General features: G+C 56.6%; 3 protein-coding genes across 3 annotated transcripts; 2 read left to right on the forward strand and 1 right to left on the reverse strand.

The window, feature by feature from the left end:
• Nucleotides 1-4,226: 4,226 nt before the first annotated feature.
• Nucleotides 4,227-5,140, reverse strand: ARF6 (ADP ribosylation factor 6). The gene has a single exon (XM_050336157.1). It carries the CDS (start codon nucleotides 4,807-4,809, stop codon nucleotides 4,282-4,284), a length of 528 nt encoding a protein of 175 aa, XP_050192114.1. The 5' UTR covers nucleotides 4,810-5,140; the 3' UTR covers nucleotides 4,227-4,281.
• Nucleotides 5,141-16,945: 11,805 nt separating this feature from the next.
• LRR1 (leucine rich repeat protein 1) lies at nucleotides 16,946-21,514 on the forward strand. The gene is made up of 4 exons (XM_050336133.1): nucleotides 16,946-17,146; nucleotides 17,221-17,319; nucleotides 17,983-18,710; nucleotides 20,632-21,514. The coding sequence occupies exons 1-4, from the start codon at nucleotides 16,946-16,948 to the stop codon at nucleotides 20,882-20,884; spliced, it is 1,281 nt and encodes a 426-aa protein (XP_050192090.1). The 3' UTR covers nucleotides 20,885-21,514.
• A 1,649-nt stretch (nucleotides 21,515-23,163) lies between these two features.
• Nucleotides 23,164-24,952, forward strand: MGAT2 (alpha-1,6-mannosyl-glycoprotein 2-beta-N-acetylglucosaminyltransferase). The gene is given in 2 exon segments (XM_050336130.1): nucleotides 23,164-23,334; nucleotides 23,336-24,952. Coding segments are annotated over 2 exon segments (1,341 nt in total). The 3' UTR covers nucleotides 24,506-24,952.
• Nucleotides 24,953-25,732: the final 780 nt, after the last annotated feature.

Raw genomic sequence — 25,732 nt, forward strand, 5'->3', positions numbered from 1 at the left:
CAGACCTCGAGTCCAGCCGTTCTGACAACGTTTTTAGAGCAAGACACATTCCTTCAGGAGGACTTGGATTAGCAGGGGTAATTTCACGTTAGGAAAGGCAGGCACACTTTCCCCAAGCCCTGTCCACGAGGAGCAGGGCCCTGGGAGTGGGGGCAGAGCCCTGAGTGAGTCAGGGCAGGGTTGGGAGTCACGCTCCCCGCGGCCCGATAAGCGCCGGCATTTTGAGATGTGACTCACTACTACAGCGAGAGAGAGACACGAGTTTCCTCCTCTGGAGCCCTGTCTCCCGACTCCGAGGAGCTTAATTAAGCCAGAGTAAGTTCATTTACACAGCCACACCCTGAGCTGACAGCCAGGTAGACACAGCCCCAACACCCTGGAAGGGGAAGGCTTGGCAGGGGATCCACCACCCCGAGCCAGGGACTCCCACCTGGCTGGATAACCATGGGATGCTTTGGGTGGGGAGGCACCTCAAAGGCCATCTATTCCCAACCCACTGCCCAGGTAACGATGCTTCCCGAGGATTCCCAACAAGGAGACAGTTCCCACACTCGGCCTCGCACCTGGAGCTGTGGGAGCCACCTGGGAGGCTCTGCCAGCAGAGCCCGAGCAGCCCAGCTCCAGGCTGTGACCCCGCTGCCTCTCCCATGGGATGGCAGCTGTCACAGGGTCCGTGTCCCACTGCGCACATCCCGGCCCCCCCACAGCCCCAGCACCTGCCCAGGTCCTTTCCTGGGCTCACTCGTGTCCCGCTCAGGCACCACAGAGCCCCAGCGTCACATCTGTCGCTCCACGAGCACCTCGAGTCACTCAGCAGCCCTTCTGTCCATCCCTGCATGTCCTGCACCGGCCTCCAATCCTCCCTTTCCAAGCAATCCCCTCCGTGGGACGTGGCAGTGACAGCCCTTCCCAATTTACGCGGGGCTGGATCACCCTGACACTGGAACTGGCTCCCGATTATCAAACGCCAAGTGGGAATATCAAAGAAGCACCATCCTCTTCCACTTTATAAAAACAGTCCCTCATCTAATTCTCCAAGGAAATCACAGCCAGGCTTCCAAGCTGGGAGATCCAGAACAGAGCCCTCTTTATCTCAGCACAACGCCACCAGATTGCCCCTCTCTGCTTCTCTCGTCATTAAATACAAGTGACATACCAGGAGAGCTCCGCTGGGTAATCGCTTTATTTTTCTGCTTATTAGTTCTTTACCAACACTACAGCCATATTGAGAACACAGAATTCCTGGTTACTCCAGTCGGGAAGGGGGGGGGGGTGTCACAGGCCACAGACTCAGTCACTGGTGGGACAGGATTTGACGCCACACTCAGAGCTCGCTCCACGGAACTCACACGGACACGACTCGACGCGCTTGGAACTCCGGACGGGTTTGGAAATCACCGGGTCTCGTCCCAGGATTCCACACTTTTATCCTGCCTGTGAGCCACTACCTCGTGGGGGAGGTCCAGCTCCGGCCTAGAAAGGACGTGTTGGGAGTGAAACCCGTGGGGTTCGTTCGGTACCGACGGCCCTTTATTTCTGACGTCTCCGCCACATCTTTCAAAAGGAGCTTTTTGCCCCCTTTCTCCCTCCCCATCCATTCCCCCCCTCCCCCAAAAAACCCTCAAACCGTCAAAAAAAATTCCAGAAGCAAAAGCAGTTTCCTTTCACCTACAAAAACAGAGTAACAAAGTCACCAAAGGGGATACAAAGTCGTGAAGTCAAACTCAACGCAAAGGGGGAACCAACTCGGACGAGAAACGAAGGGACTGAAGTTTTCGTGGTGACCCAGAACAGGTTTAAGAAAAGTTCAAGAACCATTAACAGAGCTTCAAGTTTTCCAGTTTAGGCATTTACTTTTGTGCTTGGCTATTTTTTATTTGATGCTCCAGAAGAAAACAGTAACCATACTCTTTGTTTTTGTTTTTTTTTAAAGTTTTTATACCACCACACTTGTTTTGTTAAGTTACAGCAACAGGAAAAAAGAAAAAAAAAAGAAAAAAAAAAAGAGAAAATAAAAGAAAAGCTGGAAAATAGAGCAATGATTTTTTTTTTCCAACGGCAAAAAAGCCTTGGATTAAAGTAAACTAATCCCACTTCCTCTTCTTTAGGGCTGAGATTGAAGAGTGATTTCTACCTTGAGCTTCTTCAGACTCCCTAACTCCCAAAGTCCATCAGTGCTCTATCTTCTAGCACCAAGAACCCATCCAGTCCCATTTGCAAACCCCACATCCAGACAAGTCTTTTTGGAACCACATTCGAAAAGGACTTTGAGCAAAGCATTGGATTTCAGAAGCGAAATTCAGGATTTTTTTTTGTTTGTTTGTCTTCCCACACACATCTTTGGTAAGAGCTCCATTAATACAACGTACTCTCCACGCAGAGTCACCACTGCAGCAGTGTAGTGTAATGCCCCCAATTCCATGTAAAACTGATATTCTTGGAAAAAAAAATAATAATAAAAAAACCAACAAAGAAATTAAGGAGAAGGAAAATAAGAAAAAAAAAAAAGGAAAATAAAAGCCATTTTCTTCTGGTTTAGTAGCATACATTCCTAGAATTCCCCACCGGAGTTTTAACTCCTTGAGGAAATCTGAAGTTAATCCTTAAGGCTGAATAAGAACCAGCTGCTTGAACAGTTTGTGCACCCAGCGTTAATTAACACTTGATTGAGTTCTCTATGCAAATACTCGCCCTGGGTGGGGTTTTGGATTGGCCAGTGGCCCCTGCGGGCTGTGCCGTGGCTAACGAGCTGCTTGCCCTTTAAGAACTAATGATGGAAGTTTACATTCAGCGTCGATTCTCTCTCTCTCTCTCTGTCTGTCTCTCCCCTCCCCGCTCTCTTCAGTAGTTCCTCAATGGGCTCCGCACACCCAGCACAGTTCCCTTCCCACAGGACCTCCGGCTGCCCCGCAGGAGCTCGGCCCGGGCTCGGGAAACGAAAAGCAGAGAAGCGATTTCCTCAAAATGGCCATAACTGGTGTCAAAAGCACCGGGCTCGAGCCTCGGAACTCGCCCCCTTTTCCTCGAGGCTCCAACACGGAAAAAGTAACAACAACAACAACGATTTCCTTCTTTCTGTTGGAGGGGATCAGGGATCCTTTTTAGGGTAGAGGCAAGTCAGGGCTGGATTTCTGCCTGAACAGCTGCGATTTACAGCAAAACTCGCCGCTGTAACGTTTGTATCTCGGCCTCGTCTGCTCGGAAGGAACTTCCCCGCTCGGGGGACCGAGGAGCGAAAAAAATCCTGCAGCTAAACGTCATTTTAACAGCCCAAAAAAAAAAAAAACCCCAAAACTGACCTGGAACTACGGGCCACGGTTCGCTCCGTGGTGTGGGGAGCTGCTCTGCATCCCTCCTGCCGCGGGATGTGCGGGGGCAGGGAGGGCTGCCCGGCTCACATCCCAAAAGCAGTTCCTACATTTCCCGGCGCCCGAAATGCACCTCGAAACGCGGAATTCCCACTCTCTCCGCCACTGCGGGCAAGAATTCCCCTCGTTAGCCCGAGCCGTGGAGCCAGACTGAGTCGCTGTTTAGTTACAGATTAACAGATCTTTAAAAAAAAAAAAAAAAGAAAAAGAAGAAGGAAAAACCAAAAAGTCCTTAATATAAAAAGACAGACTGCGGTTTGATTTTAAGCAATAATTTTCAGTTTACTAGATGAGGAGTCGACCTAGCAACATATCCTGCAGGAATGCAAAAAAGTAGCAATCTACAGCAAAGTGAGAGAGAGAGAGGACAAAAATAAAATAAAATAAAATATATATATAATCAAAAAAAAAAAGTAGACCCAGAAAGCATACACTGAAAAATGGACCCCCTCCCCCAACATCCCCCCGAAATAATTCAAACCAGCAAAGGGCTATCGAGAGGAAACAACGAAAAAAAAAACCAACAACAACAACAACAAAAAAAAGTTACTTAGCAAGTCTACAATGTGTCCTTCCCCTGTTTGCTGGAAGTCTGGCATAGCATCTAGTGCCTGTGTTCGTGTCCCATTCCGAAGTTAGAGCATCCTAACGCCAAGCAGGAGGAGTTAGAACAGGAATCCAGCCAAGGGTGCGGGAGGAAAGGGTGGCAGAAAGGTGATCGTAAATCCTATGGATGCTTTTTATTTTCATTTTTTTTTTTAATTTTTTTTAAAAATTTTTTTTTTACTTTTTCGGTAGAGAATCATTCTTCTGGAAAGCCACGTGGGTTATTTTTTTTTTCCGTTTGTTTTAAATTTGTGTTTTTTTGTTTGTTTCTTTAATTCTTTGTAGACTAAAGAGTTCCTCTCCCCCATTAGGATTTATAATTGGACGTTAACCACGTCAGCCCTTCGTAGAGTCCGTCCCCCGTGGTGGCACAGGAGGGCTGCACATACCAATTCCTATCCCTGATCCGGGTCAGGCCCAGTTTCTCCTGGATCTCGTGGGGTTTCATGGCGTCGGGCAGGTCCTGCTTGTTGGCGAAGATGAGGATGATGGCGTCCCGCATCTCCCGGTCGTTGATGATGCGGTGCAGCTCCTGCCGCGCCTCGTCGATGCGGTCGCGGTCGGCGCAGTCCACCACGAAGATGAGCCCCTGCGTGCCCGTGTAGTAGTGCCGCCAGAGGGGCCGGATCTTGTCCTGGCCGCCCACGTCCCACACGTTGAACTTGACGTTCTTGTAGGTGACGGTCTCCACGTTGAAGCCCACGGTGGGGATGGTGGTCACCGACTGGCCCAGCTTCAGCTTGTACAGGATCGTGGTCTTGCCGGCCGCGTCCAGCCCCAGCATCAGGATCCGCATCTCCTTGTTCCCGAAGATCTTGGACAGCACCTTGCCCATCGCGGCGGCATCCAAGGGCGGGCGGCAGGGCGAGCGCCGGGCCCCGGCGGCGAGAGAAGGGGGGCGGGCGGGGCTCAGCGCGGGCCGCGCATGGGGCGCCGGGGAGGCGGCTCCCGCTGCTCCGCCGGGCCCGGGGCGGCGGCCGTGCTGTGCTGGGTTGGGCGCAGGCAGGCCCGGCTCAGCTCATGGGTGCCCCGCGGGTGGCGGTGCCGGTGCCGGTGCCGGGGGGGTCGCTCCGGGCCGCGCTCCCTCAGCCGCCGCCGCCGGAACAGGGGCCGCGCGCGCCCGCGCCCGCTTCCGCCCCGCCGCCGCCGCCGCCGCCCCCGCGCATGCGCCCCGCGCGCCGCCGCGCCCCGCCCTGCCCGCCTTCCGCCCGCGCCTTCCCGCCCGCCCCGCCGCGCCTGCGCGGGAGGCGCCGCCACGCCCGCGCGGCGGGAAGAGGCAGGGGAGGGGCGGGGCCTCCGCGCTGATTGGCGGGGGAGAGCGGGGGGCGGGGCCGCGGTGGAGAGAGGGCGCCACGCGATCGCGCGTCAGCGCGGGGCGCGCGCGGGGGGCGGGGCGAGCCTTAAAGGGGCAGGAGCCGGCGGGGACCGCGCCCCGCACCGGCCCCGGGGAGCGGGAGAGAGCCGGGAACGGGCCGGGATGGATCCCTGTGCGGGAGCGGGGAGGCCCTGGCACAGCGTGCCCAGAGCAGCTGTGGCTGCCCCTGGATCCCTGGGAGTGTCCCAGGCCGGGCTGGACGGGGCTCGGAGCGAGCCGGGAGAGTGGGAGGTGTCCCTGCCCACGGCAGGGAGTGGGACGGGATGATCCTCACGGTCCCTTTCGACCCAAACCACTCCGGGATTCTGCGATGCACCATCGGGTTTACAGCCCCGCGTTCTCTCGGGGCGCTCCCTGTAATTCCAAGCGGGGAAACTCCAGCCCCGGACAGCCCCTGTGGAAGCGCCGCGCTCGCCCCCGTCCCTCCCCCGCGCTCCGGGAGCCGCGTCCCGGCACGCCCGGGTGACACAGAGAGCAGCTCCTGCTCGCACACGTCGGGCCGGTCCCGCAGCCGGGACCTGTCCCGGCCCTGCGCTCCCGGGAATGTGCCAGAGGGGCTGGCACTGGGATCACTGCGGGAATGGGACAGGGAACAGTGCGGGAATGGGACAGGGAACACTGCGTGGCTGGTCCTGCCAGCCCGGGCGCTGGAGCAGGGGGTGCCACACAAGATTCCTGCTGGCAGGAAAGGAATTCTGGCTCGGTGTCTCCTCCCGAGCTCGTGGAGCGGCCAAGGGAAGCGGCGTCCGGAACACAAAACCAGGATCGTGGAATGCCAGAATCCCAGAGCGGTTTGCACTGGAAGGGACCTCTCATTCCACCCCTCTGCCATGGGCAGGGACACCTCCCACTAGGACGGTGATCACTCCGGGGTCTCCAGGGGATGTGGTCCCTCTTCTCCCGGTGTTTGTTCCCCTCGGGATCGTGTGTGGGGCTCTGACTTCACCAGATCCCGCCATCCCATCAAAAATACCAGATTTTGAGTTGATTTTTATGGCGGGCATGTGGCACATGCAAAGGAACCCCTCCTCGGAACAGCCAAGGGAAATGGTTTGGTGTCTTTAGAGGAACAGGAGGTTTCCTGGACCACAGAATTATTAAGGGGTCAAGCTCTGAGCTCTGGTGACCACTGACAGGACCCGAGGGAACATCTGGAGCTGTGTCAGGGGAGGGTTAGGTTGGATTTTAGGGAAAAGTTCTTCCCCCAGAGGGTGGTTGGCACTGAACAGGCTCCCCAGGGCAGTGGGCACAGCCCCAAGGCTGCCAGAGCTCCAGGAGGGTTTGGACAATGCTCTGAGGGACAGGGGTGGGATTGGTGGGCCAGGAGATGGACTGGCTGATCCTCGTGGGTCCCTTCCAACTCAGGGAATTCTGTGATTCCACAATGTCAGTAGGAGTTCCCAAGGAAGCTTTTGCTCTTTCCAGCAACGAGCACAGAGGGAGGGTGCCAAGGAAAACACGCCATCCGTGGCCTCTCCTAATGAGAGGCAGCGCCAGGGGCACGTCCTGCCGACCCAGGGCTCAGGAGCGTCCCCGCTGTGCCAGAGTTCACGCTCTGGTGATTAAAACAGCAGATAAAACTGCTAATTGTTGAACTGGATCGGGATTTACAGCGAGCCCTGATCCCGCTGGATGCAGCTGGCTCAGCCTCCTCTCGCTGGCAAGGGATATTTATCTAAACACGGGGCTGGATACTTGCAGGGCTAAAATTACCCTCAGGATGTGGATGTCAGTGGGTTTCTGCTTGGCTCCGCTCCCCGTGGCCGTTTCCGTGCCGGAGAGCACCAGTTCAGTCAGTCAGGCAGCACGGGACCACAAGTGCTCCTCAAAATCCTCGGGAAAGGTGATGTCAGGAGCTTTAAGGTCCTGCCTTGCCCGTGTCGTGGCATGGACGGCCCTTCCCGCTGCCTCAGAGCAGCGTTTTGTGCTTTCAGGAAATGACTTTTTGGGGCTTTTGTTCTGACAGCGGGAGGCGTTGAGGGGAGGGTGTGACCGCGCCGAGGTCGTTCTGCTTTCTTTTTTTTTTTTTTTTTGAGTAGCTGGGAGTTTCCTCTGGGGCTTTCTTCTTCACCAGCTGGGAAAGGTGGATCTCAAGCACCCAGCCAGGGGAACGCGGGATGGGTTTGGGGATTCTCGGCTGTGGGAAGGGCTGGCTGTGCCTGTGTGGGTACCACGAGGCACAAACCCCAGCGAGGAACCAACGTGGGGAAGTGCCTTTTCCATCATCTTCTCCACGTTTTGCGCCCCGACATAATGTTCCTCAGGTCTCTCCTCTTGAATCGTGGCTTTTTGGGGTCTCCTGGAGTGGAGCGTTGTCCCTCGTCCTTCGGGATTGAGGGCAAACAGGGCTTGGGCCATTTCACAGCTTTCCAGAACTCCTCCTCTCCTTCTCCTCCTGCTAAACTGGGAGTGATGGAGCTCGTGGAATCCCTGCAGGTGTTCCAGTGGCAGCTGCTGCTGCGCTGGGGCTGCTGTGGGGCCGATCCCTGGGGACAGGCCCTTCCCATGACTCAGCGGGCGCTTCCTGCCCGGCTCCTGCCCCTGCAGGGATCCTGCCTGCCTGTGCTTGATATCAGCGAGGAGAGGCTGCTCCAATCTCTGCTGTCCCTTTGCCAGCTCAGACCTGCTCCTTTCCTGCTGCGTGTCCTGCCCTGGGTGGGCCCGTGGCCCAGAGTGTTTGCTCCGGGCTGTGGTGGCACTTCTGCCACCCTGTGACCTGCTGGAAGCGCCCAAAAATGGCCTTCCCATCGTCCGTGTCTCAGGTCCTGGCAAAGAGGAGCGATGGAGCTGCACATCTTCACACACACAGGAAAGCCCGAGCTTGGCTGAGGGTGTGGGGATGTGGCAGCGTGTGGTTGAATCCCAGGGTGGGTCAGGCTGGGAGGGACCACAGCGGGTCATCTGGTCCAACCTCCCTGCTCCGGGTCATCCCACAGGGCTGTGCCCAGGGGGTTCTGGAATATCTCCAGTGGGGGAGACTCCACACCGTCTCTGGGCAATCTGTTCCTGTGCATGGTCACCCACGTAAGGAGAGAAGTTTTTCCCTCAGAAAAAGAAATGGGATTCACTCAGGCAAATGCTTTTCCACCTGCACTGGGGTTTGTTTCCGAGTATCCTCCCTGCCCTTCAGGAAAACTTCCTGTCCTTACTGTCTGTGCACCAGAGGGGGGTTTTACACGGCCTGGCACGTGGTTTGAAAGTAAATTCTTCATGCTCCTTGGGACGATGGAGCAAGGAGACATCTGAGAACTCAGCACTTTCGGGAGTTAAGATCTCAGATTAGTCACTCATAAACCCTGTGGACGTCAATCCCTGCAGCTCACGGTTACCAACCCCGCAGGGAATGGGGGAGAAGCTGGAGAGAGAGCACCACCTACTTTTGGAACATTTTAGTGTCGAGTCCCGTGGGTTTCCGTGAACGAACAGGAAGGACGGGAAACAGGAAGCAGAATGGAAATGGCATCACTTTGGTGAGGCAAATAAAGGCTTCTCTCCGTGAGGAATCCCGGTGCTGTGTCCCTGCAGAGCCACTGCAGCTCCTCCTGGAGAGCCAACACAGCCCTTAAAATGGGAATTTTCAAGTGAGGATCCTTTAAACTGGGAGTTTGTCCCGGCATGGGGAGTTTTGAGAGACAAGTTCTTGTTTTTAAGGTAGCGACTGAATTCTCTGTGGGATGGGAATGTGGCTCCACAGATGAAGTGTGATGGTCTGAGCAAGACATTCTTCACCTCAGCGCTCAGCCTGAAGAAAATTGATATAAATCTGCTCCCTGTGACCACCCTCAGGGAAAGAAATGCATCTTTGGGCACTACATGCTCGATACAGCACAGGGTCTTATGATGCTGATTGATTTTTGAGGTCAAATACCCAACAAAAGCACTTAAAACACCTGAAGGTGTTCTGGGTTACCCAAAAAACATGAGCTCTTAGAAGGGGTTCCAGTTTCACCCACCTGCTTAAGAATTAAAACCCTTCTCGGGGCCTTGGTAACCCCCAGCCAGTTACTGGGTAGCCTGAAGAGGTTAAATATTTCAAAAGTGAGTTAAATATTTTAAAAGTGAGTTAAATGTTTTAAAGGTAAGCCCCGGCTGGCAGCGTGTGGCTGGATGGAGTGCCTGTTGCACGCTGTTGATTTACAGCCTGGTTATTAAGTAATTACGGTTATAAAGTGATTAGGGGTCAAACCTCGGGGGAAAAAAAAGATAAATATCTGTGGGACCTCACCTGGGCCTGGCTGCTCCTTATCTTTCATTATCCCTGAGGAACTTGTGGGCAGGGTAGGCAACAGGGTTTACATTTCTTGTTTTCCGTGGATTTGTCACGGTGAATTCATCAAGCCTGGAGGGAATGGATCGATACCCATCCATGTTTTTACCTCTTTGCATGGGAATCAAATTCCAATCAGTTTGGATCACCGGGCCAGACCTGTCTGAAGGAGGTGTAGCCCATCTTTGCCTGCTCTTTTGGCAGAGGGAGATGGGAAAAGCCTCTCCTGCACTGATCCTTCAAAAAGGCCTTTGTGGCTTTCCAAGGAAGGAAGAGGGAATATAATAAGGCTTTGGGCTTAGTATCTGTGCTAGATAAATTCTCCTGTGGTGAAAAAACAAATGATATCCTTGCTGTAACAATGGCATTCCAGGGGTAGATCTGTCATGGAGATATGGGACACAATGGGCCAAGTGTCCTCTGATGGGGTGAGTCAGGGTAAGAGGCACTTTCTGAGAGCACTTGGCTGTGGTCACTCCTGCCTGTGGACAGGGAGGGGTGGGAATTGTCCCCGTGGATGTCTCGACCCCGTTTCCTGCGATTCTGCAGCGCCTGTGTCTGTGCAACCTCAGCTGGGGGTGGCAGGAAACTAAACCTGCAGCCTCCAGAAGTGCCTGTTCTGCAGCAGAGTGGCATCAAACAGGTCCTTGGGATCTTCCCAGAAGGTCAATGGAACAGTTAGGGAAGGAGCAGAGGTGGGGAGGGAGTGTTGGAGGGTGTTCTGGCTGCAGCAGGTCTCTGTGAGTCTGTGTGTATGGAAATAATCCTGAAGAATCACTAGAAATCCCACATTTATCACCAGCCTGGACCTGGTCTCCCTGGTGTTCCTCCAGCCTCCTGTGGAAGGAGGGAAGAGCTCTTCCAAAGTGGCCTCCCAGCAGGAAAGACACCCTGGAGAAGCCTGGAAAAGGGAAGGCTTTTGGGAGACCTGACAGCCCCTTCCAGGGCCTGAAGGGGCTCCAAGAGAGCTGGAGAGGGATCTGGGACAAGGGATGGAGGGACAGGACACAGGGAATGGCTTCCCACTGCCAGAGGGCAGGGCTAGATGGGATATTGGGAAGGAATTCCTGGCTGGGAGGGTGGGCAGGCCCTGGCACAGGTTGCCCAGAGAAGCTGTGGCTGCCCCTGGATCCCTGGAAGTGTCCAAGGCCAGGTTGGATGGGGCTTGGAGCAACCTTGGATAGTGGAAGGTGTCCCTGCCCATGGCAAGGGGGTGGAACTGGATGGTCTTTAAGGTCCTTTCCACCCCAAACCATTCTGAGATTCTCTGATTCCAGGCTGTTTGGGGTTATTTTGTATCTGAAATACATCAGAATGTCTGAAGTTACTGGCAAACAAACTGGGCCCTGTTTCCCAGGGTATTTTCAGGAGGAGATAGAGGAAGTTTGGTGGGGGGGATGCTGCCTGACTAAATCTCTATAAGCCAAAATCCTGGATCACCCCTGTGGCAACATCAGCCTGAAAAATCCTGAAGCCTTAACAAGAGTAAAACTGATTTCTGAGGCACAGGTTGTGATTTTTGGGGTGTCCTGTGCAGGACCATGAGCTGCACTCGCTGATCCTCATGGGTCCCTTCCAACTCGGGGTATTCTGTGATTGCCTGGCCCTCACAGGGTGGGAGCTTTGGGGCTCAGTGGGGTCCCCAGGCCGGTTCTTTGGGAGGCTGGAGCTCAGCTTAGCCCTAACTCCCTGCACAAAGCCACAGCTCCTGCGAGCAGAGGCTCAGCAGGATCCTGGAGCAGCTGCTCCCGCAGGGCAGGACAAAGCAACCGGCTGTCAGAGCAGCTCCACGGGGCAGAGCTGAGCTCAAAACGAGCACCTGGGGTTTCCCCAGCTCTGAGTGGGCTCAGTTTTTATTGCAGGTGTTGCTTTGGTGCCTCACCAGCAGCCCAGCACCGCTGCCACACCTACACCTGCGTTGTCCTTGTCCCTCCTCAGTCTGCCCAGCTCCTTCCCACCGGATTTCCTCAGGGAAAACAGGGAGTTTCACGTCCCTGCTCTCCCAATTCCCTCCTGCTCTGTTTTTCACCTCATGTTAAATGTGTGTATTTGTGGCACAAAGAACAAACCCCGGGTGGGAGATGCCTGGGTGTGTTCAGTGTTATCTCCGTGTGGATGGCTCTCCTTTCCCCCTGGTTTGTGGATGCCGAGCCTCCACCTCCTCACACCCATGACCCCTCAGTCATTATCCTAATGCCTTTAACCAAAACTCCAGCTGTCACCCACAGCTCTCCCTTAAGGAGATAATGGGAACCCAGAACAGGATTTGGGATCTCTCCCGTGCAGCCCTGGAGCCCTGAAGGCTTCAGGCTTGTGCAGCACAGGGGGAAAATCTTGTTTTTCTTCTCTGCGATGGGATTGTCAGGTGTACTTTGGCCCTGGACTTTGCTCCACTGAGGAATGCTTAGACACCTCCCGAGTGGGTCCGGCAGGGCAGGAGGTGTCCCTGTGCCTTCAGGAGGAGGCGTGTCCGTGTCTGGAGCCGAGGCACGTCCTGCTCGGGCAGGACACCCTTGCCTTGACCTCTGCACTGGAGAAATGCGATGCAGACACCATCCTTCGAGCCCTTCCATGGAACCAGAGAGGGGAGGTGACCCGCAGCACCCCCACTCCTGACACAGTTATTCCCATGGGTTGCCTGGGGCAGGTCTCTTTGAGACCTCCGAGAGAGGCAAAACACCCAGTGAAGATCAAAAATACTCTGTGCAAGTGTTGCTAAACAGCTGCCTGTTGTGGCAGGGGATGGGTAAAAGCAGGAGGCTCCTGCATTTGACCCCTTTCGTTAGATTTTTGTTACTTTTATATCCTTCTCTGAGAATCAGTCAGCTCATTACACCTGCAGTGAACAGGCTGCCTCTCGGACCCTTTTCCTCAGATCCCTCCGAGCTTTCACTGGACACATCCAAAAGAAAGACCATGAATTTAAAGTTTTGGCTTAGAACAGCTTAACTTTTGCTTTCTAAACCGAACTATTGCATTGAATCTTCAGTTGGAAGAGCTGAATTTTGCCTCCCGTGTCCGATGCTCCTCCCCTGTGTTCCCACCGCGCTGCCGAAGCGTCAATTCATCCCGCTGCCCGTTCCCAGCTGCCGTGGTGAGGCCGGAGGAGCTGCAGGAGCTGCTCCTGGGGTGATGGAGAGCGGGGGCAGCGGCGCTGGCCAGCCGGGCACGGTGGCTTGTGCCTGTAATCCAAGCTCCGGGGAGGCTGAGGCTGGAGGACGGCGGGAGCCCGGGGGTTCTGGGCTGCAGGGGCTGTGCCGAGCGGGCGTCCAGGCTAAGGCCGGCATCGATATGGTGGCCCCGGGGGAGCCGGGGGCTACCAGGTCGCCTAAGGAGGGGTGAACCGGCCCAGGTCGGAGACGGAGCAGGTCAAAGCTCCCGTGGCGGTCAGTAGCGGGATCGCGCCTGTGAACGGGCCCTGCAGCACAGCCCGGGTGACAGAGCGGGACCCAGCCTCTTTTGGCACCTTTCTCCCCGGGATCCAGCCTCTTTTGACATCTTTCTCCCCGGAACCCAACCCCTTTTGGCAGCTCTCTGTGCCAGCGAGCAGCCACAGAAGGGCCAGGCAACGCCGGGGAAAGGCAGGAGCGTTCTGCGTTCCCAGGGATGCTCGACCCGGAGGCGCCGCCCCAGCCTCGCTCGCCCGGGCGCGCTCGTGTTTTTGTGGTGGGTCGCGTGATTTCAAAACGCGGCAGACTTGCAGGATCCCAGCAGATGGAACTCGTAAACTGGGAAATGCCAGGCAGCAGGATTTCCCACCGTGTTCCCGGCGCGGTTCACATCTCTCAAACAGCCGGCTTAGGCAGCCCGCTCCAGGCTGAGGCGGCATTCCAGCTCCTGGGCATGTCATTAGTCTGCTCCGCCGGGTATTTACTGTCACGGCTCATTTGTGTCCTCGGCTCTGAGCTTGACACTCTTAGGAGAACCCTAGCAAATCAGGAAGCTTTGCTCTCCGAGGAGCGTTTCAAAGCAGGGAGTGGGACATCCCTTATCTGCTCTCCTGCAGAGCTGTCCTGGAGATACAGCTCCGTGAGGTGCCTCACTTGGCTTAAAATGAAAATAAAGCGCCAGGATGTGCCTCTTCTGGCTTAAAATGAGAAATTTGCGCTTTCTCAGCATTTTAAACCTGCTCAGAAATGTTTCCTGCCTATCCATCCTCCCGTTTCTGAGCAGTGAACCACCGGCAGCCCAAGGACATTCCATCAGTTCCCCACTGCCACTGTGTGGCCGGGCAGAGCCTGCACAGGACGGATGCTGAGGATTCTGCAGAAGCCTGGAAAATAGCTGGATAGGGTTGTTTGTGCCTGTGATGTGAGTGCTGGGAGGGCTGAAGTTAAACCATGGCTTGACAGCAGGGATTTGGGGCTGCAAACAAGCTGTGCTGAGCGGTGCCCGTGTGAAGTTTGGATATGGTGATCCTGAGGGAACTGGGGGCCACCAGGTCACCTAAGGAAAGGGGAACTGCCCCAGGCTGAGGTGGAGTAGGTAAAAATTGATCCACATGATGGTGAAGGTGAATATTCCCTGTAGCACAGCCTGGGAATGAAAAAGAAACCCAGTCTCCTTTTCCGTAGGGAATGGATCAGCAAGGTATGGGGATCTGCTAATGCTGAGGCTTGAGCAGCAAGGACACACTGGGGAATTTCAGCCAGGACAGTGAGGAATCCCAGCCAGGAGAGTGGAGAATCCCATCCCAGAGAGGGGAGCAGGGATCTCACAGCGGGTCTGCAGGGGAAGAGAGGGAACCAGAAAATGAGATGTTCACAAAAGGGGAGGGGGAGGGCCTGAAGAATTTCTGAAGAAATTCCTTCATTGGAGAGATGCCCCTGATCCCAACTGTGAGGCTTTGGGAACAACCCCCAAAATATGTAAGAAAGGAGGAACTGGTATTTGTGCTGAGGCTTGGCTGCCTCCTCAGCTGGGAAAAGGGAGTGTGTGCTGAGGGTGAGAAAGGAAGGAGGAGAGGGGGAAACAGGAGGGAGAGGGAGAAGGGGTAAGGAGAAAGGGTAGGGAGGGGAAGAAGGGGAATGAGGGGAAGGAGAAAGGGGAAAGGAAATAGGGGAAGGAGGGGAAGAAGGAGAATGGGGAGGGGAAAAGGGAAAGGAGAAAGGGGAATGAAATGGGGAAAGGAGAAGGGGGAATAGGGATGGAGAAGGGAAATGAAAGGGAAAGGGGAAAGAAGAAGGAAAAGGTGGAAGGAGGAAGTGTGAGGGAAAACAGGAAGGGCAAAGGGAAAATAGACAGGTGGAAGGGGGAAGGAGAAAGAGGAAAGGAAAGGCAAAGGGAAAGGGAAAGGGAGAAGGAGGGGAAGGGGAAAAAGGTGAATGGGAAGGGGGGAATGAGAATGGGGAAAGGAAAAGGGCAAAAGGGGAGGGAGAAAGTTAAAAAGGGGGGGGAAGGGAAAAAGGGAAGGGGCGAAAGGGAAAAAGGGGAGGGGGAAAGGGATAAGGGAAAGAAGAAAGGAGGGGGAAAAGGGGAATGGAAAGGGGGAAGGAGAAGGGGGAAAAGAAGGAGAAAAGGATGGAAGGCGAAGGACAGGGAGAAGGGGCCGAAGGGAGAGGAGGAGCACGAGGAGGAGGAAGAGGAGGAGGAGCGGTGTCAGTGGGAGGGCCGGGGGCCGGGCCGGGGGCGGTACCGGGCGAGCGTCAGCTCTGTAAGGTCTCCGTTTCAGCCGCTCCATCGCCGGGCGCGGTGGCGCGCGCCTGTAGTCCCAGCTGCCGGGGAGGCTGAGCCCGACGGATCGCTTGAGCCCAGGAGTTCTGGGCTGCAGGGCGCTGTGCCGAGCGGGCGTCCAAGCTAAGGCCGCCATCAATATGGTGACCCGCGGGGAGCTGCGGGACACCAGGTTGACTAAGGAGGGGTGAACCGGCCCAGGTCGGAGACGGAGCAGGTCAAAGCTCCCGTGGCGGTCAGTAGCGGGATCGCGCCTGTGAACAGGCCCTGCAGCGTAGCCTGGGCAACACAGAGACACGCGGGCTCCCTTTTGCCCCGCACACCCCCTTTTACCCCACACACGCCCCGCTCTACCCCACAAACACCCCCTTTTACCCCCGCACACAGCGCCTCCCCCTGGGCCCGCGCGGCACCGCAGACACAGCGCTCGGGAAAAAACTCACAGCGCGACGCCAATCGCCAAGCCAGAATCCTGTCGTTAAATTATAAACGTGGTGAAACGGCGCCGAAAGGGGTCACCGGTTTATTTGTTTTCCCTCCCAGCCCTGGTTAGCGCGGTGGGAGCCGGCTCGGGGCGGGGCGATGGCCGCACCCTCCTCGTCCCCTCAGGGCGGACACGGCTACACTGACACCGCTCTCGCCGCTTCCTCCTGTCAAACCTGAGCTGTCAGCACACCCACTATCCCTCAGCTCCCCCGTGTCCCCTCACACCCCCTATATTCCTTCACACCACCCATATCCCCTCACACCACCCATATCCCATCACCCCCGTGTCTCTTCATAACCGCTGCCTGTCACAAACCTATTATATCCCCTCACCCCCCCCCTATTCCCTCACATACTCTATGTCCCCTCACACACCCTCATGTCCCCTCAAACCCATATCCCTCACAGCCCCCATATCTCCTCACAGCCCCCATGTCCCCTCACACCCTCCATGTCCCCTCAACTCCCCCATGTCCCCTCAGCTCCCCCATGTCCCCTCACACCCTCCATGTCCCCTCAGCTCCCCCATGTCCCCTCAGCTCCCCCATATCCCCTCAGCTCCCCCATGTCCCCTCACACTCTCCATGTCCCCTCACACCCTCCATGTCCCCTCAGCTCCCCCATGTCCCCTCACACCCCCGTATCCCCTCACACCCTGTATCCCCTCACACCCCCGTATCCCCTCACACCCTCCCGTGTCCCGTCCCCTCCCTCTCCCCTCCCCGAACGGTTCCCGCCAACCCGCGCCACCCGCCCCCGAGAGGGGGCGCCATCGCCCCGCACTGAGGGCTCCGCGCCGAGGGCCCCGCGGTCGGTCGGCCTCGCGCTGCCGGTGCTGCCGATGCCGCCGGTGCCGCCGGTGCTGCCGGTGCCGCCGCTCTTCCCTCCCGCCCCCCCGGCCCGCCCGCCGAGTGTCCCCGGCCCCTCAGCGGGAGCGGGGCGGCGATCCCGGCGGGCACACACCGCGGCGGGCGGCATCGCGGCGGGCGGGCAGGCAGAGCGGCGGGCAGCTGTGCGCGGACAGCGCGGGAGGGCCCCGCGGCTCCGCCCGCCCTGCGCGGGCCGGTGGCGGTGCCGGGACCGGGACCGGGGCCGGGATCGGGGCTGGGATCGGGGCCGGGGCTGGGATCGGGGCCGGGATCGGGACCGGGATCGGGGCCGGGATCGGGGATGCGGCTGCAGTGCGAGGTGGAGGTGCTGAGCCAGCTGCTGCCCAGCTGCGGGCTGCAGGGCCGCGGCCGCGCGGCGCGGGCGCTGGTGTCGCTGGGGCGGCCGCCGGGCGGTGCCGGTGGCGGTGCCGGTGGCGGTGGCGGTGCCGGTGTTTACCTGATGGTGTGCACGGCGCGGGACCGCTCCGGGGCCCGCTACAAGGTGGGCACGGCGGGGCCGGGCCGGGCGGGGCGCGGGGAGTGCCCGGGGCGGGCGCTGACCGGCTGTGCCCGCAGGTGCAGCAGAACGTGGAGCGGCTCTTCACCAGGTTCGTGGAGCAGGGAAAGGCCACGGTGCGGCTGCGGGAGCCCGCGGTGGATCTGCGCCTCAGCAAGGTGCGTGCGGGACCGGGGGGACCCGGGGGGCTCTGGCACCGCGGGACGGCGAGGGATATTAAATCCCATCTCCTTCCACCCCCTGCCGTGGGCAGGGACACCTTCCACTAGCCCAGGTGGCTGCTCCTGCATCCCTGGAAGTGTCCAAGGCCAGGTTGGACAGGGCTTGGAGTCAGTTATTCACAAATAATTTCCCTGCTGGCACAACCGGAGCTGTGTGTGGCCAGAAGCACTGATTTAACCTGCCTTGAAGCCTTCCACCTTCCTTTTGTTGGATTTAACCCCAGCTTCCATCCTTTTCCTTCCTAGCAACTTCCAGACACTCTCTTGGCTTTTAGTGCTCTGATTTCCCCGTGTGTGCTCACAACTGTCCCTGTATCCTGTTGCATTTTAGGGAGATCCCAGCGCGTCGGGTCTTTTTTCAGTGCTTTATTTTCAGCTGTGAATTCAGTGCTTTGTCCCTCTCCTGGGACAGGATCTCCAGTTTGATCTGGATTATTCCAAGAGGTCATGCTTGTTCTTAAACACTGCAAACAGGGCCGTTCCCTGTGCCGTTCCACTGCCTAGCTGAGTTAGCAGCTCCTGATGCACGCAGGGAAGTGTCAGGAACAAACCAGCCGGGGGATAATGAGCTTGTCCCTGCCCCTCTGTGTTCTCCTGCAGGCCAATGCCAGCGATCTGAAGACCTTCCTGGCAGCCCTGAGACTGGCTCACCAAGGCAGCGACGCCGGAGCTCTGCCCCTCTCCACCCTGGTCCCGGCAAAGAACTCGGAAGTGGAGAAACCCAAGACGAAAATGATCATAACTTCCAGGAGGGACTACCCCCTCACCAAGAGCTTCCCTCACTCCCTGGAGCACCTGCAGGCCTCCTACTGCAAGCTGGCCCGGGTGGACACGCGCGTGCTGTGCCTGAGGAAGCTGCGGAAGCTCGACCTGAGCCACAACCACCTCAAGCAGCTGCCGGCGACCCTGGGGGAGCTGGCGTGCCTGCAGGAGCTGGACCTGCACGACAACCACCTGGAGTCCTTCGGCGGGGCCCTGTGCCGCTCCGGCCTGCGGAGATCCCTGCAGAGCCTGGACCTGAGCCAGAACCGGCTGCGGGCGCTGCCGCTGGAGCTCTGCGAGCTGCGGGGGCTGCTCAGCCTCAAGCTGGACGACAACGAGCTGGAGCGCCTGCCCTGCAGGGTGGGGCAGCTCGGCCGCCTGCGCTTCCTGTCGGCCGCGCGCAACCGCCTGCCCTTCCTGCCCAGCGACTTCAGGAGGCTCTGCCTGGACAGCCTGGACCTCTTCGGGAACCCTTTCGAGCAGCCCAACCCGCTGGCGCCCAACATCCAGCTGAAAATCCCGCTGACCCTGTCGGAGTGTGCCGCCAGAGCCACCATCAATCACAGGTGAGGGGCACACCCTGCCCTGCTCCCTTCCCTCCTGGCCACTCCCACCTTTCCTCGCTTGGCTGTTCCTTTTCCCCTCGGTGCCTATTGCTCGTCACCTGTTCCGATTCACAAGGTTCGAGTTCCTCCGAATTCCACTTGGGAAATCGTCAGGGCAAGGCAGGAGGTTGGTGCTTTGGAAGCATTCAGACAAAGCTAGGGGTTGAAATGTTTTTACCCCACCAGAGGGGGATAAACAGAGTATTTTTGGCCAGCTCTGGGGAAGGGAATCAGTTCTCCAGCCCCGACCCACTTCTGCTGCTGGCTTCTCCCTGCCAGAGGTTCTCCTGAAGCTCCTGATTTCCTTTGGTGTCGGAGTGAGGGTGTTCTGGCTTATTCAGAGAATCCCAGGTCTGAGCTAATTGTGGAATTATTATTTCACCAAGTAAATATCACCCTGCTGGGCTGCTGTTTGTGATCAGCTCCCTCCTCTTCCCTCACACCACTTCCACAGCTCCACCCACGATCCTTGGCATACCGGGAACCTTCAGGTGCCATCTGCTGCTGCTCCCACCCTGTTCTGGGTGGAAAGGGAGCACAAAGACGGGAATTTGGCACAGAGGAGGGTGAGAGACAGGCTTGAAGTGTCCCTGATCTCCATCCTGTGCCCGCTCCTGCCTTGGGGGTGGGGAGTGCCCCACAAACTCGGGATGATTGCACAGAAATCTGCACCAAAGGCATCCACGGGCACACCCTGAAGGGAGCTGAGCCACCACATGTTCTGGGCCAAAAACACCCACTTCTGACCTTGCTGATTTTATAACTAACCCCCACGTGTCTCCTTTTCCCAAGGTTATATAAATTGCAGTGGGTTTGAAGTAAATGTTAAGGCTGTTTCAGAGGTTTTCTGGAGGATTCAATCCCTCAGCACTGGTCAGGTTTTAGTGCTCAGTTCCTGTGAAAACCTTGAGAAAGGGACAAAACAGAAGGAGGGAAGATGCAGAATAAATGTTTGGAAATCAGTTCTCCATTCTGGGAAAGTACCAAAGCTGTGATTATGCTCTTCCTGACGGGAAAAAAGGGTGTCCAGAAATTAAGGTGGTGAAAAAAACCCAAACCCTCAGGAGTCTTAGCTGGTATGGGGAGAGGATTGGGAATGTGGAGGTGTAGGCAGGATGTGAGTCAGTGGGATCTGAGCCTGGAGTGCCTGCTGGGCACTGCTGATACCCACACTCCAACTGAACTTGGCAAAATACTTGAGGGGAATCATTTCTTTTGCACCCCAAACTCGCCCCTGCTCTGCTGTGGATTTAGGAGGAAGCAATTCCTGCTCCTGACTGTGGATGTCATTGCTGACACGGCGGATGGAGAGAGCTGTGTGTGTCAGGAGATCCTTCCTTTAAGGCCTGCAGTGTAGCCCTGCTGCAAAAAGGCTCATTTTGTCTCCTCTTTTCTCTGAGTTGTGTTTTTTTCATGTTACTACCACGTTGTGGAAGAGAGGGAGGAGTAAACTGGGGGTGCTGTGTGAGGCCAAGGGTGGAACACAGTGAGCTCCCTGGGTGGTGTGAGGGAAGGACAGAATGTGCCCAGTTGTCTCATTGTTCTTAATCTCCTTTTAATTCCCTAATTCTCATTCCTAATCTTCTCTTTAATTCCCTGACTGGCTGCGCCCCAGGCTGTCAGGAGTGCTGTTGTCTCCCTGTTTGGTGTCTCCAGGGAGTTCAGTTCCTTGGCACTCAGGGCTGGGTAAAGGGGGTGCGTGTTTTCAGTGACTGTCCTGGGAAGTGGTATTTAATTCCTAACCAGTCCAAAGTCCCAGATTTTCCGTGTCTGTGCTCTCGGAATGTCGTCTCTGCCAGCTGGTGCCTGTGGCCTGTCACTGTTTTTGAGTGACACGGGTTCCTTTTGCAGTGAATTCACACCCGCTCCTCTCGTTCCACAGAATCCCTTACGGCTGCCACCTCCTCCCTTCCCACCTTTGTGAGGATCTGGCAGTGGCTAAAACCTGCCAGTGTGGAAGTGCCTGCCTGAGCAGCTTCATCCAGATCACGGTGACCATGAACCTGCACCACGTGGCTCACACCGTGGTGCTCGTGGACAACATGGGAGGGACGGACGCTCCCGTCCTCTGCTACTTCTGCTCCCTGCACTGCTATTCCCAGTTCCTGGACAGGCACCTCCAGAGCAACAGGTGACACTGCTGGGTGCCAGAGCCCTGCCCAGCAGAGATCCAAGCTCCCTCTGGCAGCGAGGGGACCCTGTGCCTGCCTCTCCCTCCCCCCGGGATGTCCGTGCGCTGGGAATGCCGAGCACGCGGAGCTCCAGCGCTCCTTCCCTGCAGCGTCATCTGCTTTCCTTCTCCCGTTCCCAGGCTTTGCTCGGAGCGTCCCGGCAGATTTCCCAGTTTTGTGGAGTAAGGGGTTCCTTGTCGGGAGCTCATCCCAGCCTTACTCCAGGGGATGCCCTGAGCTCTGCCCGTGCACAGTGACAGCGTTGGCTGCGGCGCTGGGCTCGGCTCTTCCCGACTTCTCTCTATGTGGAGGAGAAATTACGGCCCAAGCCGGTTACGTAATTCCAGGTGCTGCTTTTTTTTTAAAAGGTTCTCTTACAACATTCCCACTTCCAGCAGGGACCAGCATTGCTGGTTTTTTTACCAGAGCAAATGGTTTTGTTTTTTTTGGGGGGGGGTTATCTCTTTGTGATACGAGAAACGTCTTTTTTTCTAAGTACGTGCCAGAAACTTTGTTCCTTAACTCTTTTGTTTTAACAGTTCTTGAATTTGTTTCACTCTGTCGACTTATTAAATTTTGAAACCCTTCTACTGACTTGTGGTTTGTGATTTCTCTGAGGAGTTTTTATTCCGGGGATTTCCCTGGTGAAGTCACTGAAATAACTGGGAGTTTCCACAGGCCCTAATTTCGTGTCTGGTCCATGGCTGGGGTTGGAACAAAAGTCCCTTGAGGAGCTTTCAGGCATCCCCAGGAGTTGTGATGGCTTGGAGGGAGCAGGGTGCAGTTATTTTTGAAGTGGTGTTCAGTGCCTACCAGGGGAGGTTTAGATTGGATATTAGGGAAAATTCCTTCAGGGAGAGGGTGGTCAGCATTGGATCAGGCTGCCTCCATCAGGGAGGTGGTGGAGTCCCCACCCCTGGAGGGATTTCAGAGCCCTGTGGATGTGGCACTTGGGGACAGGGGTCAGTGGTGGCCTTGGCAGTGCTGGGGGAATGGTTGGAGTCAGTGATCTTAGTGGTTCTTCCCGATTTTAATGATTCCATGAATTACTTCCATCTAACCAGATGCCCACCAGAGCTAACCCCTGATGCTGCTGTGAAGGGAGAGAGCTCTGACTGCAGCAACCTGGAAATCACTCCGGTGGAAAAGCCCCTTTAAGGTGGAGCACGTGACTAAAGAGGAGGAAGGTGGAGGAGGCACAGAAATTCAGCCCCCCGTGGGACTCCTCAGGAGTTTCATTAGCAGATGTGGGGGGTCTGTGCAGAGGGCTGGAGCCTCCCGGGAAGCCAGGGGTGCTGGGAGAGGAGGAACCCACCCGTGGGACCCTCCCAAGGGAACCAGCTGTGCTCCCCTGAAGGGAATGTCATCCCCAAGCTGATCCCTGGCTCACAGCCCTCACTCCTTTTTATGTCATACATTATTCTTCCCGACCCAGGAGGATTTTCTCACCTTGTTCTTACAATTCCAGAGTTATTTTATTTTACTGTATATTATTCTTGCCAATCCAGGATGGTTTCCTTACCTTGTTCTTGCAATTCTGGAATTATTTTACTCTTGTGTGTTACTCTTGAAAGCTCTGGATCGTTTTATACTTGCGATTCTAGAATTAATTAATCTTAGCCTTGCAACCCTGGAGCGAATGTCTCAATTCTTGCCATGCTACAACGTTTTTATTCTCTTAATCTTTCAAACCTACAATTGTTTTACCTTATTCTTTCTGATCCCACAAGGATTTTAATCTTATTCTTTCAATCCTGCAGTGATTTTATCTTATTTTTAGAATCCCGGAATGATTTTATCTCGTTCCCGCTGTCCTGGAACCGTTTTCTCACCTTATGCTCGCCACTGCAGCACGATTTTTCCTGGGTTATTTTCCAAGCACAGAATGAACCGCTCTCGTGGATCCCTCTCTGTGTGCAGGCCGGTTTTTCCAGAGTTATTCCCGCTGTTCCCCCCCGATCCCTCAGGATTTCTCTCCCCCCCCTTCCAGCTCCGCCCTCACGGCCCTGGCCCCGCCCCCTTTTCCGGCGCCGCCCAATCGGAGCGCGGCGCGGCGGAAGCTCGCGCCGGGTTGATTGACGGCTGCGGCGGCCAATGGCGGGGCGGGGGCGGGCGCGGCGGCGGCCAACGGTGCGCGGGAACGTGTGCGCGCGGGGCGGCGGCGGCGCGCGCGCGCTGGGAGCGGGAGCGGCGGCGGCGGCGGCGGCGGGAGCGGCGGGAGCGGGGCCGCCGCCGCCGGGAACATGCGGCTGCGCGTCTACAAGCGCAAGGTGCTGCTGCTGGCCGCCGCGCTGGCGCTCTGCGCGCTGGCGCTCTGGGGCACCGGCGGCGGCGGCGGCCGGCGGCGGCAGCAGCAGCAGCAGCAGCAGCGGGGCGGTCCCGGTAGCACCGGGGAGCCGCCGCGGGTCAGCGAGCCCGGCCCCCCCGCCGGTGCCGCCGCGCCGCCCCGCCAACACCTCCGCCGCTGCCGCCGCGGTGGCGGCCGCGGTGCTGTCCGACAACGCGACGCTGAGTTACCGCTCGCTCGTGTACCGCCTCAACTTCGACCAGCCGGTGCGCAACGCCGAGCGCTTCCCGGCGCGGCCCGACCTGGTGCTCGTGGTGCAGGTGCACGACCGCGCCGAGCACCTGCGGCTGCTGCTCGAGTCGCTGCGGCGGGCGGCGGGCGTGGAGAACGTGCTGCTGGTGCTCAGCCACGACCTGTGGGCCGAGGAGCTCAACCGGCTGGCGGCCCGCGTGGACTTCTGCGCCGTGCTCCAGGTGTTCTTCCCGTTCAGCATCCAGCTGTACCCGCGCGAGTTCCCGGGCCACGACCCCCGCGACTGCCCCCGCGACGTGGGCAAGGCGGCGGCGCTGCGCCTGGGCTGCATCAACGCCGAGTTCCCGGACTCGTTCGGGCACTACCGCGAGGCGCGGTTCGCGCAGACCAAGCACCACTGGTGGTGGAAGCTGCACTTCGTGTGGGAGCGCGTGCGGGCGCTGCGGGAGCACGCGGGGCCCGTGCTCTTCCTGGAGGAGGATCATTACCTGGCCCCCGACTTCTACCACGTCCTCAAGCAGCTCTGGGCCCTGCGCCAGCGCGAGTGCCCCGAGTGCCAGGTGGTGTCCCTGGGCACCTACAGCCCCGTGCGGGGCGGCTTCGCCGGCCGCGCCGACAAGGTGGAGATGAAGACGTGGAAGTCCACGGAGCACAACATGGGCATGGCCTTCGGCAGAGACACCTACCAGAAGCTCATCGAGTGCACGGACGCCTTCTGCACCTACGATGACTACAACTGGGACTGGACTCTGCAGCACTTGACTGTCTCTTGTCTTCCAAAGTTCTGGAAAGTGCTGGTTCCCGAGATCCCCAGGGTTTTTCACACGGGGGACTGTGGCATGCACCACAAGAAATCCTGCAGACCGTCCACCCAGAGTGCCAAAATCGACTCTCTCTTGAACAGCAACCAACAGTACCTGTTTCCCGAGACGATGAGCGTCAGTAAAAGGTACTCCATGGCTCCCCTGTCCCCTCATGTCAAAAACGGAGGGTGGGGAGACATCAGGGACCACGAACTCTGTAAGAGTTACCGCAGACTCCAGTGAGGATCCTTCTCTTGCAGCCTTCTTTTCTTCTTGAGTTGTCCCATCGTGTCTTTTACAGGCACACACGTGTATAAACAGCATTTATGAGTTGGTTTCTGCTTTAATATGAATAAACATTCTTGTTTAAAGGTGTCCCAAAATAGTAATCTCTCATGTTTGGCAACCACGTTTTGGAAATGGGTGATGTGCTGCAGCCCCTACGCAAAAAGTGACCTGCTGCTGAGTTTGCTGGGAGGAGGAGGAGAAGGAGGAGAACACTTTTTAAGTGCATCTTTTTTGGTGCTGAAGCTCTGGTGGTGCCCGTGACACCGCGCCAGGGGGGCCCTCGCGTGCTGTCCCACCCGGGGTCACCTCATGCCCGATCCCCGTGTCCCGGCTCGGTTTGCGATGACGTGTCGATGAAATATATGAAGGATGGAAAAAATAAATTCATTGTTTTTACTACAATGTAGATAAATATATGATTTTTTTAGTTCTGCCGAAATAAAAAGTCAGTTTGTTTTGTAATTGCAGAGAAGTCCTTGATTGTCACCCAAAGGATGATGTCATCTCGTGTTCCTAAAAAGTCAGGATGGGGTGGGAGGGGAGTTTCTCTTTAATCCTGAGGGCTGAGCACATGCCATGACCCCTTCTAGCAGTGTGCATCTAACTTCATTACATTTTTAATGATACTCATTAATTGAGGCAGAAAAAAAGTAGCAAATTGGTGGCACAACGCTGCTTTTGTTTGGATTAAGAAAAATTTAAAAAAAAAAGTTGTTTTCAGATTAGCCGTGTAAAACCACGAGTGAAAAGTGCTGCTGTGATCTGGGCTGATCTGCAGTTGGGAGCTACAGAGCTGTTTGTTGTCACTCCAGCTGCTTTCGTGGTGCCGCTCTCTGAAGCACAGCTGGGAACAGGAGCATCTCGGCAGCTTTTTGTAGAACAGGGAAGTGTGTCAGAGAAACAAAATGTCTTTTTTTTTTTTTTTTTCCCAGGGTTATTTAACTACTGCAATTTTGCAGTGTACTTGCTCTGTGTTGTTTCCCCGGGTCAGGGGTGATGATGAAGCTGTGCTGATGCCTCAGCCATCAAGAGACCTCCCCAAAAAAAGCTGAGGGGGGTTCAACTTAACCCAGCAAAGCCCTCGCCCTCCTCCAGCGGATGTGCTACCCTGGAGGGCAGGGCAGGTGTTTTTGGCAGCTGTGGCTTCACTGAACTCAGAGCCACACTCACACCACACACCCC

This window comes from Myiozetetes cayanensis, unplaced genomic scaffold (assembly GCF_022539395.1).
Source record: "Myiozetetes cayanensis isolate MyiCay16 unplaced genomic scaffold, myiCay2020 scf6-25, whole genome shotgun sequence".
Taxonomy (NCBI): Eukaryota; Metazoa; Chordata; class Aves; order Passeriformes; family Tyrannidae; genus Myiozetetes; species Myiozetetes cayanensis.

Coding starts and splice junctions, on each gene's coding strand:
- ARF6 (XM_050336157.1), bottom strand. CDS start 4,809: ATGGGCAAGGTGCTGTCCAAGATCTTCGGGAACAAGGAGATGCGGATC.
- LRR1 (XM_050336133.1), top strand. CDS start 16,946: ATGCGGCTGCAGTGCGAGGTGGAGGTGCTGAGCCAGCTGCTGCCCAGC. Junction 17,147..17,220: donor GCTCCGGGGCCCGCTACAAG/GTGGGCACGGCG, acceptor CTGTGCCCGCAG/GTGCAGCAGAACGTGGAGCG. Junction 17,320..17,982: donor TGGATCTGCGCCTCAGCAAG/GTGCGTGCGGGA, acceptor GTTCTCCTGCAG/GCCAATGCCAGCGATCTGAA.